This window comes from Sturnira hondurensis, unplaced genomic scaffold (genome assembly GCF_014824575.4).
Source record: "Sturnira hondurensis isolate 20B ecotype Veracruz unplaced genomic scaffold, ASM1482457v3 Scaffold0013063, whole genome shotgun sequence".
Lineage (NCBI taxonomy): Eukaryota > Metazoa > Chordata > Mammalia > Chiroptera > Phyllostomidae > Sturnira > Sturnira hondurensis.
Window position 1 is genome coordinate 4,197,329 of NW_028085694.1, and position 17,723 is coordinate 4,215,051.

Consider the following 17,723-nt stretch of genomic DNA (forward strand, 5'->3'; position numbering starts at 1 on the left):
GCTCAGCGGCCTGAGAGCTTCCAAGGGAGCATGCTGCTAGAAAGCCACATCCCAGTCTGGTTGCTACAGCGACCTAATATTCAGATATGTACTGGGAGACCACAGACACTCTCCTGAAAGTAGCCCCTGTGTGGGCAGGCACATCTGGCACCCGTGTCAGCATCCTACTCAGCTCAGGCTGCTGTGGCAAGCTACCATAGACTGGATGACTTAAACAGCAGAAATGTATTTCTCACAGTTCTGGAGACTGGAAGTTCAATATCACAATGGCAACATGGTTTGATTCTCACTGAGGACCCTCTTCCTGGCTTGCACATAGCTGCCATCTTGCTGTACACTCACATCGTAGAGAGAGAAAGAGCTCTCTGGTTCCATGCTCATGACCTCATCTAAATCTAGTTCTCTCTCAAAAGCCCCACTTCTTACTACCATCACCTTGGGAGTCAGGGTGTCAACACATACCTTTTGGGGGGACACAAACAGTCCATAAGATATAGCATGAAACAGTTCCCCACATCACTGGCAACTGCTACCCTTTCTGGACTTTTCCTTTTCTAAGGTGGTTTAGGGGATGCTCTCCATCCCTACGTGCTTACATTTAAAGGCAGAACAAAGCCTTCCCTGAGGAGATCAAAGGATGTGCCTGCTGTGACCTAGAATATACCTGGGAAGGTCATGCGTTTTGGGCTGGGGGCAAACTTGGTAAGTGACCGCTGACTGCTTGAAGTCCATTGCCAGGAAGATCCTTGGAGGTGAAACACTAAAGGCCTCTGAACCACGGTGGAAGAGGGAGGTTAACATGGTAGATATCCTAATCTCCAGTCCCCCTAAAAATCACAGCAGCTACTTGTCTTACCAGCTGGAGCCTGTCCATAACTCCCTCCTCACCCTCCTTTAATGGGCAGAGGAAAGACAATGATAATTTCACAGCAGGAGGAAGATTTGCATCACTTCTAAAGACTAATTCAAGGCAGACTATTTCCCCAGCCCAGCCGCCCTCCCATGAGAATGAAATGCCAGTTTCTGGACCATGCTTGAGAAACTCTAGTCCCCTAGGGATTCTTTCCTTGGCCCTGAGTTGGTGGGTTCAACACAGTAGCAAGATGATGTTCCTTTCCCTCTACCCCTTGAAGGACTTCCGAATGAAATGCTTTGGGAAAATTTGTTCCCTTTGGTGTCTCCCGAAGGCCTCAAAGTGTCTCTAGTGCCAGAGTGATGCCATTTGTGGTGGAAAGGGCCTGCTCCTGGGCCAAGCTCAGAACTGGCCAGTTCCATTTCTGAGATCCTAAGTTGAATTCTGCGCAGAGTCCAGAAGGCCCAAAGAACAGCCCCGACCCCAACCTGGGACCTATGCCTCAGGAGTCTGCACAGAAGCTCACTCTGAAAAATACTTCGGGCAGCTGGGAATCCAGCCAAGAGACCTTTTAGCCAAGTCCGTTTTTTTTTTTTTTGTTAACCTTTCACAATATTGTTCAAATTCAGAGGTGCAGTACTCAACTGCAATGATACAAATGAACCTTGTACCATTACAAACCAAAATCAAATATGTTCCAGTTGATCAACCTTCTAGTTTCCAACCTGAGCTATTTTCCCTACAATTTTATTATGAAAAATTTCAAACATAAAGTTGCATGAATATTATAATGAACACCCATATTCTCAACACTTAGGTTCTATGATTAACATTTTCTTCTTGTACTTTATCATGTCTATCCATCTACTCATCCCTCTAATTATGAGTCCATATATTGATGCATTTCAGTTTTATACATCAACAAATTTTAAACTAAATACTTCAGTTTGTATATCATTAATTGTTTAATTATTTTCATAATTCTTTTCCTTTTGAGGTAAAACGTATAGGTTTTATGCAATGCACAAATCTGAGTCATTTGCATATACTTGTGCACAGGCAGTGACCAACGCACACACTTATAACCCCAAGTCTTATCAAGACACAGACATTATCATCATCAGAAAGTCCTCTCATGCTCCATCCCTGTCATTCTCCTCTCCCATCCACCCAGAGGTGACCACTGGTCCGATTTTTCCTACCACTGACACACTTTCCTGTTCTCAACCTTTATCTGAATGGAACTGCTAACCTGGGAGGGTTTGTGCCCCTCCAGACTCATATGTTAAAACCTAGCCCCAAGCCATAGTAGGGGTATTAGTAATGCTATGAATAGGTGAGGCCTCTGAGAGCTAATTAGGTCATGAAAGCAGAGTCCTCCTGAATGGGGTTAGTGTCCTTATATAAGAGGCCCCAGAGAGCTCTCTCATTTGAGAGCCTCTTCCTCCATTTGAGAACATAGCAAAGCATTTGTCAGACATGAAATCTGCAGCTGCCTACATCCTGGACTTCCTAGTCTCCAGAACTGTGAGAAATACTTGTTTATAAGCCACCCCATTAGTGGTATTTTTGTTATAGCATCACAAAAGGACTGAGACAGGAACCTTTAGTGTGAAGTGTTTTGTGTAAGGCTTCTCTCACTCAGCACAATGTTTGAGACTCACCCAGACTGTTACATTCATCAGTAGTTCATCCCTTTTTTTTACTGGGTAGTATTCCATTGTGTGACTATACCACAGTTTGTATATTCATTGTCTTCTTAATGGACACTTAGGCTTCTGGTTTTAGACTATTATGAATAAAGCTACTAAGAACGATTTTGTACAAATGTTCTGTGGACATATGTTTTCATTTCCCTTTGGTAAACACTCAGGAATGAAATTACTGGATCACGGGGTAGATGTATCAATGTTTATGTTACACTCCCACCAACGACGTAACAGAGTGTGGTTGCTCCACATCCTCACCAGTATTTGAGTTTATCGATCTCTCTAATTTCAGTTATTCTGGTGGGTGTGAAGTGATTTAAGCTGTTATTTTACCAAATGTTCCAAACTAACAAAAAATATACAGGGATCGGCTTTGAAAGAAACATTAGTTGAAGGAAATCTAGAGGTTGGCATATATGATATTAGAAAAGTCCAACTATCCAAACCCAGCTGGAGAGAATAAGAGCAGGCTAACAGGATGTGGAAGAAGCAGCCTGATATATTTTTCAGTTCACAATGTCTTCAATTATAATATTAGATTTAATGCTAGGAAGATGGCAGCCTTTATTGATGGAGAGATAGGAACTCCATGTTTTCATACAGAGCTAGTCTGGTGTGGACCACCATATGCTTCCCCAATTTGCTTCTTCATGGTCAAAGCACCTCAAGCACCATCCCTATTGATAAGACCCAGCCTGAAAAAACGGGGCCAGGAGTCACCCAGACAGTTGAAAGATACCCCCTGCTTTTCCCTCCCTCCTTCCAATGCTAACCGTATACCTAAGGGAAGGGAATTAACATTTGGGGAGCATCAGCATTGTGCCAGGACTATCGCGGGCACTGTGCGTATACTATCTTTGAATCCTTACAATACCACCCAATCGAGTGAGGCATTGATAGCTTCATGTTACAGATGTCAAACCAAGACTTGGAGAAATGTAGTAACTTGGCTGGGTTATACAGTGTTAGAAGAACCGGGATTTAAGTAAATCCTGTGCCCTTAGCACTCTACTTTGCTAAGCACTCAGAAAGCAACCTGGAGGAGGCCATTAACTCAGCTGGGGCAAAGGCCAGTAGTAGACAAGGCTGCTTGTCTCTAAGTCAGATTAGTCCCTCCGTTTTCATTCTTTTTGTTTTCTGCTTTCTTGTGTGTTTATGTTGAAGGTGGGGCTGTTGGTCTCTCAGAATTTGCAGCTGCAAATGGGCTTTAGCCCTTCTCTCTGCAGCTGTGACTGTGTTTTAGGGCCTGGGTTTTCCTCTTGCAGGAAGGAATCATTAGCTTGTCACTTTTCTTCTTCCATTCCCCACCCTCCTCTGTATCTTGGGGCTTGATACGAATAAGACCTGGAATGAAGGACATGCAGAGAGCCTCACTGATCCCTCACTGCTCCCTGGCCCTCTTCCTCCTCATTCCCTCCTGCCTCTGTGGGGAAGGGAGGTGAGTCACCGTGTTCATCACGTGTTTCTCTAGACTCAGTTACCTGTTCCTGAAAAGCACTAGCTTGCTCCTCAAATCCCGCTGTTCGGAAATAATTGACGACGTCCATTACAGCCCAGTCTGCAGGATCGGGTGGTCTCCCATTCTCCACCGAACTGCAAAACACAAACCCAGACTGTTGTCACGGCAGAGCATGCCAACGTGCAGCCAGGCCCAGGATGCAGGCTCCCAGTGCAGGCCCAGGCCAGCCCGAGGGAACTGTGGTCCTCTCGTCCCTAGAGGCCCAGGTCGCCCCTCAGGACCTTAGTCATTCCTCAGTTTCTGGGATTCAGAACATCATTAGTTTCACTGGTTCAGTCACTGCTTTCCTAATAAATCATTAGGCCTTCAATGCAAAGTATTTCTTCATGTGCTATATTGTAATCCAGAGATACTTAGAGTGGTCCAGTGATTTCTGGCAGCCTACAGTATGATTCTCCTGAGTCCAGAACACTGGGCCCTTTACAAAACAGCCTCAACATACCTCTCTTTTTCCATCTCCTACTACCCTCCTCATCCCCGCTCCCACACATCCTCTCTGCAGCTGTGAGACAGCAGAGCTAATGCCACTCCCCAGTCTGCCACACCCTTTTACAGCTCTGGGCCTTTGACTGTGATTTTCCAGCCACTTACAATGCCCTTCCCATATGTTTCTACCTGACAAAATCCACCATTCCTACCTAGTTTATCCTAGTTCAAGTGCTTTCTCCTCTGTGAGGCATTTTCTTGCTCTACCAGGGAATTGTTTTAGTTATAACCTCTGTCCATTGGAGAACGCCACTCAAACTCCCACTGTGGCACTTCCATGCAGGATTACGCTCTCTGCTCATGGAACAATTTCTCCCACCAGAGCGAGAGACATGGACTGGCGATACACTTGTGGACCTGGACCATTTCTCACTTTATTGTTCCTAGTGTCAAGCACATGGTTAGGAACTCAATCAACGTTCAAGTGACTAGATATGATCAAGCACCTGCCTGTGAAGGTCGGTGGGTAGCCTGTTGGACTGGATTCAGAGAGGAGGGACAGAGGTGGACTAGAGAAAGACTGGCGGGGACCTGCCACTACTGTGACTCTCTCATTTCTGTTTTGGGAGCATTTGTCTGGATTCCTCTGTACCTCATCCAAGATGATTCTTCCAAAGTGAGAATCCAATCACACTGTTCTCATGCTTAAAAATCCTCCAGAGACTTCCCACTGCTTTTAAGGTAAATTCCAAATAGCCTAACTTGGCTTAAAAAATCCTTCAGTACAAAGCTCCTGTTAGCTCTCCAGCTAGGAACACATGGCGCTTGAGCCTGTGGGCCTTCAGTCCTGTGGTGAGACACTGGTCAGGAAGCACACAACCAAGTGTACAGCTGCACGTCGTGGTAAGTGCAATGGACAGTTTAAGGGGTGACAGTGGGCTTTTCTGTGGAAGTTTCCTTTGAGATAAGGTCTAGAAGGCAGCCAAAAGTTAAGCAGATAAAAAAGTCAAAAGAAGATTATTCCAGGCCCTTTGGCAGGAAGATACACTACCAAGGGAGCCATGCTGCTCTTGGAGGCCACACTGAGGACTCTGGGTTTCTGTGTGCAAACTATGGGGCCCTGCTGAATGACCCCACGCAAAGCGGGAGACCTGATCAGAGTCACATTGAAAGAGCACTGGAGAGGAGCCAGAGGGAAGAAGGAGTGCTAGTGAGAGGTCTAGTTGAGCCATCCAGTCAGGAAATCATGGTGACCAGGACTACAGCAGTGACTATGGAAAAGGAGAGAAGTGTATGAATTTAAGAGGGATTTAACCAATAAAATCAGCATGACTAAAGTGGTGCACCAGAAATTTAGCATGAGGGACATGGAACTACATAAATGATTAATTCACTTAGATGACACTCCTGGCTAGTTGGACATGATGAATTTGGGGTACCACCAATAGTCAAGTAGAGATTTAACATGGGACATAACTCTGGAGGTCAAAGCAGATGACTGGGCTAGAGGTACACACCTGGGTGCTGAAAGCATTTAGATGGTAGTTGAAACCTTGGAGAGGATGAGGAGCAAGCTGGGCCTACAACTGAGCTTGGGGAGGTTCGACATTTAGTGAAAAGATTCATGTTACTTTTAATGGAAATGATATTGCGTAGACGTTGGGGATTCCTGAAAGTCTTCAAACATCCAGAAGTCCGGGGTCAAGCTGTACTCCTGCCGCCCTCCCAGCACAATCTTTTGCTCATATTAGGAACTTAAAATATTCGGTGTAAAAATACACACTTCTGTCCTAACTAAAGAAGAGGGAGTCACGAATGATGCAGGTGTGATCAATGGTTTATCAACACAGCACTTCTTTTAAAAACATTTAGAGTGAATGCTTCCTAGTTAGATGTGTTTTCTATTTGGGGTTTAGGGGTTGTGAATCTATAACCAATGCACGCCCATGTACATGCACACTGGTGGACATGCATGCTCATATGTGTACATACATGCACACACCTATGGACTCATACCTTCTTACCACTCAACAGGCAATGTACACGGGAAAAACACTGTCAAACATAATGATATATATTAATATCAAAGCTACATGGGCTTAAAAAAATTACCCACAAGCTGGGATTTTTCTACCATCCCATTAACATAAGCAACATGAGCTGACACTGGGGACTCTCTTTAGGGTACCATTTTCCTTCTCTCTCTTGCTTAAGGTGGGCTTGGCGAATGTTCAGAAAGGAGTTCGTTGTTCTAATGAACCTTTCAAGTTTCTAATCAGCTCACTTCTAGCAGTGGGCACAGAGTGCCTTCGGATGCACTTTTAAGTTCCCCAGAAAACATCTGAATTCACTCTCCCCATGGATGGCTTCAATTAGCTGCCTTTCCTCATAAAGAACAGTTATCTAATTGCAACAGCAAAGTATGCTACATTCTAATTTTAGGGTGGGAGGCTTTCCTGATTCTTATTATGCTGGGGTATGACATCATCCCATCCATAGTTCTGAAACATTCTTTAGTACTAGCAAAAGAGTGGAGAACAAGAACCCGGGAAAACCGCTGGCAGTGCCATATGAAGAACAGGAGTGACAGGCAACTAGGTGCTCTCTCATTCTTAGGTGAGGGGTTTACACAGAAGACACCAGTCGATGCATTTAGTAAGTGATCCACCCAAGTTTAACCCTCATAGTTCCCTCCCCCGCAAAAATAATGGGAAGAAAAATCACATCGTTAGACTACTCTCATCCTGTGAGGAGAAACCTACCCGTCCATCCTCATCTCCCCAGCACCTAGCACAGGTCTGATGATGCAGAATCAATACAGAAAAAAATCTGTTACATTAATGGACTAACAACCAGAAAGTTCTTAGGGTCTACAATATACTTTTCACACATGACTTATCTGCAGCCTCCCAGCTATGTACTTGTGAACTGGCTACTGTATCGGTTTTTAGGAAACTAAGGCTCAGAAAGGTTAAGATACTCACCCAAAATTACATAGTAATGTAGATAAGCCAAGAATGGATTCCATACATATTTGCCTCCAAATATATGCTTTCTACTCACTGATAAAACCAACATTGACTAAAAGGCTACTGTCTTCTCAGGACGGTGGTGGATGCAAGGTTACAGAGCTCGGAAAGCGTGGGCGGGTCCTGCTGCCCTCAAGAAGCTGGCACTCTGGTAAGGGGAGCAGACACGTGAACAGTGAACTTCGTCGCACTGGCACTGAGGGGGAACAAGTGGGAGTGAGGACGCATGTGCTGGAGGGCCCGTACAACTCTGCCTGACTAGGACACTTAAAGATTTTCCGTGGCAATTTTGAAAGACGTCCATTGCTCCAAACACACCCTAAATTTGGCCTGAGAGAGGATGGCTGGCAGAGGCAGGTACATGCAGGCACACACTGTCACTCGCAGGTTGTTTAGGCTAAAGCACGATGGATCGTTTCACCGGGCCCTCCTGGTGGTTTCAGCACAGTCTTGAGGGGAGAGATGGAGATGATCCAAGGCAACCTGACGGCTGGGGCTGGGGAGGCCAGTGCACCCGGGCCAGGCAAGATTATGAGAACATTTCAGAGGACGGATTTAAGTGTCACTTTTCCCCACTAGCAAAGCTATACTTCTCCTCAAGGACTGCTGTTTGTGGCCAAACGGAGACACTCCATTCCCTTTTTAATGGACCATTTTCTCCAAATCCTTTTTATACCATGTGCATGTCAAATTCCAGAAGGAATTGAAATGGTGCTGCTTAAAACACTGCCCAGCTGGTGATCCCCACTGTGGCTGTTAATTTTGTGCTGATGAGATGAGATGGCAGATATAAAAGTTCCACTATCATTTAATATTTATTATTCACTGTTATCATAGCAAAATGCTTCTTAGAACATAATGTATAAAGATGATCAGTTCATGAATCAATATCCAGGCTTGGAATTTTAAAAAAACATATATGCATTTTACCTTATTAAAAATTAGCAAGAAACCAGGCAGAACTTGTCCGCTATCCCACCACTTAATTAAATTAGTGCTTCCATTCAACCTAGTCACCCTTTACTCCCTGTGCATATGGTTAGGTGCATCATGCATTGATAAAAATTATACCATGCGTGAACAATTCACACAGGGAAATGATTATCCCCAATTAAACAATCACCTCACTTTTAAAGAGAGCTCGAGAGACATCATCATGGGAACAGAAATGCAATACATAACCCATTTGGCAGATATATGCAGACTGGGACCTTACAATGAGCGTCTTCACGTTGGCACATTATCGTTTTAAGTGCTGGCAGCAAACAGTCTCCATTTCCCTCTGTATGTCAGTGAAGGCTTGTGGAAAATAGCTGGAACTCTTTCTCTGAATCTAGCATGTGTGTACTTTACAGTACTTATGGTATTATAGATTCTGAGGGATGATTAGACCAAGAGGAAACTCTGGATAAATGCAATCCATATGTGATTCAAAATCCCATTATACACATTAATTGCATATCTGCTTTAAAGTTCAGAGCAAAAGTTACTTTCGACACTGGTTAATACATTATGGTGATATATTTATCACATTACTCTTTTTATAAAGATAATTCTCGATGCTATGTAAGTTTCCACTCAGAAATGCACTCTAACTCTGTACTGCCCTGGTCTTTATAACTTACTTTCAAAATCAAATTAATCTACTCTTTGCCCCAGTCTCAAAACAGCCTTTGGCTAAAAGTAGTATCATCCTGACTGTAATAAATTAATATGATCTCTTTGCTTATGACATAGCTAAGAATGAAGCAACTGAGCAAGTTTTAGTTTTATCTTCATTTTTTTCCTCTCTCTCCCTTTATCCTAAAAAGTAAGAATCTGGCTACAAGGCAGGGAGGCCCCCCCAAAAAAATCCAGTGGTTTTTGACAGGCCATTTTTCATTTTTTAATATTCAGATAAATAAACACTGACTGCATTTAGCTGCAGCACACTCAAGCAATGAAAGCACTGAAAAAGCAAATAATTCTTTAAGACTTCTGTAAATCCTTCAGCTTGGCATCCAGGGATTGGACTCAGACATGACTTCCTGGCCTTTGTACCCATTCCAAGTATGTACTGAAATTCAATGAACACAGTCCTGGGCTTTCCATGGCCGTGGTTTTGGTCGTACCACTCAAAGCGCTGTCTGTTCAACTTCCAGAATTAGCACCCTACTTGTTTTTAAAAGGTACTGGTCAGTATCCCCTCCTGAAAATCCCCAGTCAGTATTTTATTCCAATCATTAATTAACTTTAACCTTTCTATTATAAGTCAAGCAGTTGAAGAGCCTAGAAACTCAGAGTCCAGCAAAGAAGAAAATCTCAAGTTATCGGTGGGATAAAGAGGATCATGTATGTTCCCTTCCTTATTCCAAAGAGCAGTTAAGGAACAGGAGGAGGAGATAGGTGAAGGAAGAAGGGCACAGACATGAAAGTCGTGCTGCCACCACGAGTCAGGCCATGCTAGGTGTGTGGATGAGAGGCTCTGGGGCCCGAATCAGCAGCGACACCAGGAGCAGGTCCCGGGAACAGAGGGGCATCTTCCTGCATCACTTCGTTCCACTCAAACAGGAATCCCCCCAGGCTGATGGCTTTCCTCTGAAATGGCACGGCACTCTGTCCCGAGGTGTGTCTGCTGGGAATGTCTCCCCAGCACCCCACCTAATCTTTCTGAAAAGAAAGAAAGAATCTTAAAATTGCCTCTTTTCTCACCTGTTCTTAACTTTTCATACAAATAAACATCTCTGAACCTGTGTAAATGAGGACACTCCTCTCAAGAGAACTCGGCGAATTTCTGGTTTTATTCACTATGGATACAATTCACGCCAAGATATTTGCTAAACACAAACATATGAACATATCATATCCCAATCATGAATTCTAAAGACAATTATACAAAAACGGCCTGAAGACCTTCCCCTCCCCTCTCTGAGCCACAGTACAGTGGTACCATCCCAGGGGACTTAGGTGTGGCTTCATTGCTTAGACTTCCTCAGTTTTCCTTCCGTAGGAATATCACACAAAGCACACCAGAAATTATGTAGAAAACAGCAACTCTTCAAGGTTATTGTATAAGAGAACCTTGCTGTTGTATAAAATTTATATAATTTACAATTTATTGTATAAAAATTTATACAATATAATTTCTTGTATAACATTCCCCTGCTACTATATAGATATATATGATGTATGCTTGTGAATTCTGCTGGCTTGGATTGAAATTCCTGTTCTTTTCAAGCTTAAAATGTAATAGTGTGCTTAGCTGACTCTAGTTTTATTCCTTTTACTCTTTTCAAATGTACACTTCTTTTTTAAAAGATTTTATTTATTTATTTTTAGAGAGAGGGGAAGGGAGGGAGAAGGAGAGGGAGAGAAAAACGTCAAGTTGCCTCTCACGTGCCCCTAACTGGGAGCTTGGCCCACGACCCAGGCATGTGCCCTGACAGAAAATCAAACCAGTGACCCTTTGGATCACAGGCCAGCACTCAATCCACTGAGCCACACCAACCAGGATGCAGAATACACTTCTTTTAGGCAGTTATTTGCAATGTGCATACTGGTATAAATCAAAACAGTAAAGACAATCAATTGTTAACCCGATTGATCATTTAATTTAAGGGAATAACCAAATATTTATCTAAGACTCAATTGTGTCCCCCACTTCAATTCCTATGCTGAACCTCTAACCCTCAATGTGATTGTATTTGGATACAGGGCTTTGATGAGCACATATGGGAGGGGGGACTGATGCAATAGGCCTGGTGGTCTTGTAAGAGCCATCTACAAGCACTGAGACTATAAACCATCTACAAACACGGACTATAAAAGTCTGTGTGAGGGCATCGAGGAGTGAGAAGGTGGCCATGTGCAAGCCAGAAGGAGAACCTTTTCCAGAAGCCGAATCAGCCAAAATCCCGATCTTCAACACTTCAACCTCCAGAACTGTGAGAAATAAATGTCTGTTGTTTAAGCCACCCAGTCTATGGGATTTTTTTATGGCAGCCCAGGCTGACTAATGCACAGTATACCAGTCTTACTCTTTTGAACAGACAGCCATAAAAGAGTAAGAAACAAATTTTAGCTTCACAAAGAGAAATAAAACTGTACCAGTTACATACTGCTATTAACTCTCATATAGTATCTGTACAATATCTGTATTCAAGAAATACAGCACTCTAACTTATCCCACCAAACATTCTGCAGAAGGATTACATCAGATCCTTGGTTGGAAAGGTCATTTTTTAGGTTTAAATTAGTGGCTCTGTTTACCTCCTCTCCCCTTTCCTTCCTTCCTTCCTTCCTTCCTGATTTCCTCCCTATCTCCTTCCCTCCTCCCCTCCCCCTCTTCCTTCTTAGCTGTCTGTTAAGAAGTATTAGGTATTAGCCACTGTAAATGTCTTAGGAGTTTTATTTTTTTCTATGCCTTTAGTGTACAGGTATCTTACCATCATGATCACTCCCTGTTCCCACTGCTGTTCCCTGGAAAAAACAGCATCTCAGGAACCATCACTCACTACATTCAGGTAAAGTGGAGCAGGCAGTGTAGTTGTGGGGTCTGGGAACGGTAGACAGGACAGGTGAGGGGGTTGTGATGGGGAGAGAATACCTAGGAACTACCCAGCAAACTGGATACAATCCCCTCATTGCTTTCAAAGAGCACACATCTAAGGACTGTTGATTATTCATGTGACACCACAAAAGGACAAGAATAGGAGTAAATGAATGACAGCTAAGGCCAGACACAGTTATTTCTGTGAGATTCCTCTCCTCTTTCCTTAAGGAGCCAGGCAAGGCTTCCACGCAAATAACCACCTATGAGGTTATTCATCCAACCCTAGATGTGACTGCTTCCCTTACAAATGGAGACCTGACTACTGTGTACATTTCTATACATGTAAATGTTATTGTATCAGATTTAATGAGGTAAGTAATAGTAGTCATTGTTATTATTATTATTATTGTTATATAAAAAATCTTTTATAATCTACACTGAAGTAAAAATTTTGAAATTTTAGCAATATCAATAATAATTTCTAACTTGACCCTAATATTTTATTTCTACCATTCATCTCCTAATACTCAAATTCATGTGGGCAAAAATAATAACTTATTTAAATTAATACTTAGCTTAATAGTTAATACAGTTAACAGCCTTCAGAGAGGGTTATCTTAAGTCATTATTAGTCTACATATGGTCAATTAATTTATGACAAAGGAGCCAAGAATATACAATAGAAAACAGTTGTCAATAAACGGTGGGAAAAACTTGACAACCACATGGAAAATAATGAAAGTGGACAACCACCTTATACCATATATAAAAATAACTCAAAATGGATAAAAAATTTGAACGTAAGACCTAAAATCATAAAACTCCTAGAAGAAAACATAAGCGATAAGCTTCTTGATATTGATGATGGTTGTTTTGGATCTGACTCCAAAAGCAAAGGCAAAAATACCATGAAACCCCAAGTAAACAAGTGCGACTACATCCTACATCAAACTAAAAAGCTTCTGCAAAGGAAACATTTCATCAACAAAATGAAAAGGCAATCTGCCACATGAAAAAATATTTTCAAATCACATATTTAATAAGGGGTTAATATTCAAACTCTATAAAGAACTTGTAAACTCAACAGCAAAAAAAAATCAAACAATCCAATTTAGAAATGGACAGAGGAACTGAACAGACAATTTCTAAAGAAGATACACAGATGGCCAACATATATATGAAAAGGTACTCAACATCTAATCATCAGGAAAATGCAAAACTAAACCACAAAGAGTCAGCACCTCACACCTGTTAAAATGGCTACCATAAAAAGACAAGTAATAACAAGTGTTGGTGAGGATGTAGAGAAAAAGGAGAACCCCTGTCCACTGTTGGTAGGAATGTACATTGGTACAGCCACTATGTTAATAGTATTGAAGGTCCTCAAAAAATTAAGAATAGAACTACTATGTGATCCAACAATTCCACTTCTGGGTAGTTACATATCTGAAGGAAACAAAAACATTAACTTGAAAAGATGTAGGTGTCTCCATGTTTATTGTAGCATTATTTAAAATATCCAAGATATGGAAACAACTGTCCACTAAAATGGCCAAGACATGTCTACTAATGGATGAAGTGATAAAGAAAACATGGTATCTATATACTGGAATGCTATTCTGTCATAAAACAGGAAATCTTGCCATTTCCTACAACAAGAATGGACGTTGAGGAGGGGGAAGATGGTGGTGGAGTAGGACAAAGGATTTCGCTTCCCTCCACGTGCTGGAGAAAAACCAGGCTGATCTGCGGAGGAGAACAGTGGATAGCCAACAGGGACACAGCATATAGGAAGGCAGGACTCCAGAAAGTGTACTGGACACTGAATGACCAGAGGTTGAGGAGAGGAGACCACCGCAGATCAACAAGGTATGAGGGAACAGCGCAGAGGCTGTAGAGGCTGCTGGGCCACGCCAGGGCCCTTGTCGGGCCTCGCTGGTCTCTGAGAGCTGAGGGTGGGCAACAACAACCCTGGGAGAGAACTAGTCACCGGCACCCTCCCTATCTGGCAGGGCGCAGATTGGAAAACACCAGGAGAGATCGGTTTGCCTGTAGTGGCAGAGAGAGGAATGGGCATTTGGAAGTAAACCAGAGAGTTCTGATAACCCAAGGAGTCAGGCTGCGGTTGCCAGTTTGGGGAACTGAGAGTTGCCCATGCATTTCCTGTGGCGCGGGTCAGAGCCTGGTCTGCCACAGACCCTGCGAGTCTCAGGCCCCTGGAAAAGCGCCAGTTATCAGCTCCCTCCCTACCCAGCCGGGCGCAGACTGAAAAACCCGGGAGTCAGGCCATGGTTGCCGGCTTGGAAGAATTGTGAGTTGCCCTGTTTGTTCAGCCACAGCACTGGGAAAGGTCCACACCCAAGCCTGCGTATGCGAGACCAGGAAAGCCTGGCTGAGAGCGCGCCCTCACGCCAGGCCAGGGCTGGGAAGCCTGGGGAAAAATCTGCTCTCAGTGGGGCGCGGGAGAGCGGTGCCAGTCTGGATCTTGGGAGGGCACTGGCGAGACCAGTTGGGTTCACCGAGACGCGAGAAAGGCCACACTAATAGCCCCTCAGGCTGCTGCAGCTAGTGAGACCAGAAGAAAAGGCTTCACCAGCTGGAAACCAACAAGAGGAGAAGGTGGAAGTGGAGAACACCAAGATACCTACAGGAGACTGCACCACTGAATTTCACAGGCATCCTACCACAGAAGTTCACCCCATAAACCTAGGGAACCAGAACAGATCAATTTAAGAAGCTGAGGCCAACAAGGAGAGCAATTCAAACAATGGAAAGACAAAGAAACAATCCCCAAATGAAAGAAAAGGAAAAAATCTCAGAAAGAATGTTAGATGACACAGAGGCAAGCAACTATCAGATAGTGAATTCAAAGCACTGGTTATCAGGAAATTCAAAGAGCTTACAATGAGCTACCAGAAACTACAGGGGAGCTACAGTGAGCTCTCTGCAAACTATGCCAACATGAAAAAGGAAACAGAAACCATCAGCAAAGGCCAAGAGGAGATGAAGAATACAATTTCTGAACTGAAGAACACAGTAGAAAGTATGAACAGCAGGATCAATGAGGCGGAAGACCACATAAGCGAGATCGAAGACAGGGTAGAAAGAATCACCCAGATGGACCAAGTAATGGAAAAGAGAATCAGAGGAAATGAGGAGAGTTTAAGAGAAATGCAAGACAATATGAAACATAATAATAACCAAATAATAGGAATACCAGAAGGAAAAGAAGAAGAACAAGGGATGTAAAAACTACTTGAAAGAGTAATAACGGAAAATTTTCCTAAGTTGAGGAGTGAGAAAGTCACACGGATTCAGGAATTGCAGAGTCCCAATCAGGTGGAACCCAAAGAGGCCTACTGCAAGACACATCATCATTAAGATGGCAAAACTATAAGACAAAGAGAGAATCCTAAAGGCAGCAAGGGAGAAAAAGGAAGTAACATACAAGGGGGTCCCAATAAGGTTGGCTACTGACTTCTCAATGGAAACATTCCAAGCAAGAAGAGAATGGCAACGAATATTCCAAGTAATGAGAAACAGAGGCCTACAACCCAGCAGGGCTCTCAATCAAGATAGAAGGCCAAATAAAGAGCTTCCAAGACAAAAGAAGTCTAAAAGAATACGCCTCCACCAAACCAGCTCTACAGGAATTACGAAAAGGGCTGCTTTAAGGAAAGGAAGGAAAAGGGAGAGACGGAGAGGAACACAGGTACATACATGGCAATGAATAAGGACCTTTCAATAATAACCTTAAACGTAAATGGATTAAATGCACCAGTTAAAAGACATAGAATAGCTGAATGGATAAGAAAGCATGACCCACACATATGTTGCCTACAAGAGACCCACCTCAGGTCAAAAGACCATCACAGACTAAAAGTGAAAGGATGGAAACAAATTTTCCAAGCAAATGGTCAAGAAAAAAAAGCCAGGGTAGCAATTCTCATATCAGACAAACTAGACTTCAAAAAAGGGGCCATAAAGAGAGACCCAGAAGGTCACTTCATAATACTCAAGGGAAGAATCCACCAAGAAGACATTAACATCATAAATATATATGCACCCAACATAGGAGCACCCAAATATATAAAGAAAATCCTAGAGGACCTCAAGAAAGATATTGACAGCAACACAATTATAGTAGGGAATTTTAACACCTCACTGTCTAAAATGGACAAATCTTCCAAACAGAATATCAACAAAGACATTGCAGCATTAAATGACACCCTAGATGAAATGGACCTAATTGATATATATAGAGCTCTCCATCCTAAAGAAGCTAAATACACATTCTTTTCAAATGCACATGGAATATTTTCAAAGATAGACCACATGATAGGACACAAAATGAGTCTCAAAAAATTCAGGAAAATAGAAATCATACCAAGCATTTTCTCTGATCACAAGGGACTGAAATTGAAAACCAACCTCACAGGAAAAAACCCAAACACCCAAAAGCATGGAGACTGAATGGTAGGCTATTAAACAACGAATGGGTCAAGATTGAAATTAGGGAAGAAATCAAAAAGCATCTGGAAACAAATGAAAATGAACTCACAACAACCCAAAACATATGGGACACAGTGAAGGCAGTCCTGAGAGGGAAGTTCATAGCAATACAGACTTACCTAAAGAAGAGAGAAACATTTCAAACAAACAACCTAACCCGATGCCTGCAAGAACTCGAGGAACAACAACAAAGACAGTCCAGAGCAAGTAGAAGGAAGGAAATAAGCAAGATCAGAGCAGAATTAAATGATATAGAGATTAAAAGCACAATTCTAAGGACCAATGAATCCAGGAGTTGGTTTTTTGAAAAGATAAACAAAACAGACAAACCTTTAAGTAGGCTCATCAAGAAAAGAAGAGAGAAGACACGAATAAAAACAATCAGAAATGAAAGAGAAGAGATTACAACTGATATCACAGAAATAGAAGGGATTGAAAGAAATTACTATGCAGAATTATATGCCAAGAAATTTGAAAACCGAGGTGAAATGGGGAAATTTCTAGAAAAATATAATCTTCCAAACCTCAATGAAAAAGAATCAGAAAACCTGAACAGGCCAATAGCAGCAGATGAAATTGAAGAAGTAATCAAAAAACTACCATCGCACAAAAGCCCTAGACCATATGGTTTCACAGGAGAATTCTACAAAGCTTTTAAGGAAGAGCTGACCCCTATTCTTCACAGACTATTCCAAAAAATCTAAAAGGAGGGAAGACTCCCCAACTCTTTTTATGAAGCCAGCATCATCCTAATTCCAAAGCCAGACAGAGACACAACAAAGAAAGAAAACTACAGGCCAATATCACTGATGAACATAGATGCTAAAATCCTCAATAAAATATTGGCAAATTGTATCCAACAATACATCAAAAAGATCATACACCACGACAAAGTGGGATTCATCCCAGGGATGCAAGGATGGTTCAATATTCATAAATCAGTAAATGTAATACATCACATAAACAAAAGCAAAGACAAAAACCACATGATCATATCAATAGACGTGGAAAAAGCTTTTGATAAGGTACAACACCCATTTATGATAAAGGTACTCAGAAAAATGGGAATAGAGGGAGCATTCCTCAATATAATAAAGGCCATATATGAAAGACCTACAGCCAACATCATACTCAATGGGCAAAA

The 17,723-nt window shown here is 42.4% G+C and overlaps 1 protein-coding gene across 2 annotated transcripts in view; it reads right to left on the reverse strand.

The window, feature by feature from the left end:
- The window catches only part of SAMD13 (sterile alpha motif domain containing 13), a 58,452-nt gene that overhangs the window by 13,003 nt on the left and 27,726 nt on the right, over positions 1 to 17,723 (reverse strand). For both annotated transcript variants that reach the window (XM_037060973.1, XM_037060976.1), the window contains exon 3: positions 4,044 to 4,155. In XM_037060973.1, the coding sequence (XP_036916868.1) occupies positions 4,044 to 4,155 (112 nt within the window). The remainder of the gene's footprint in view (positions 1 to 4,043; positions 4,156 to 17,723) is intronic.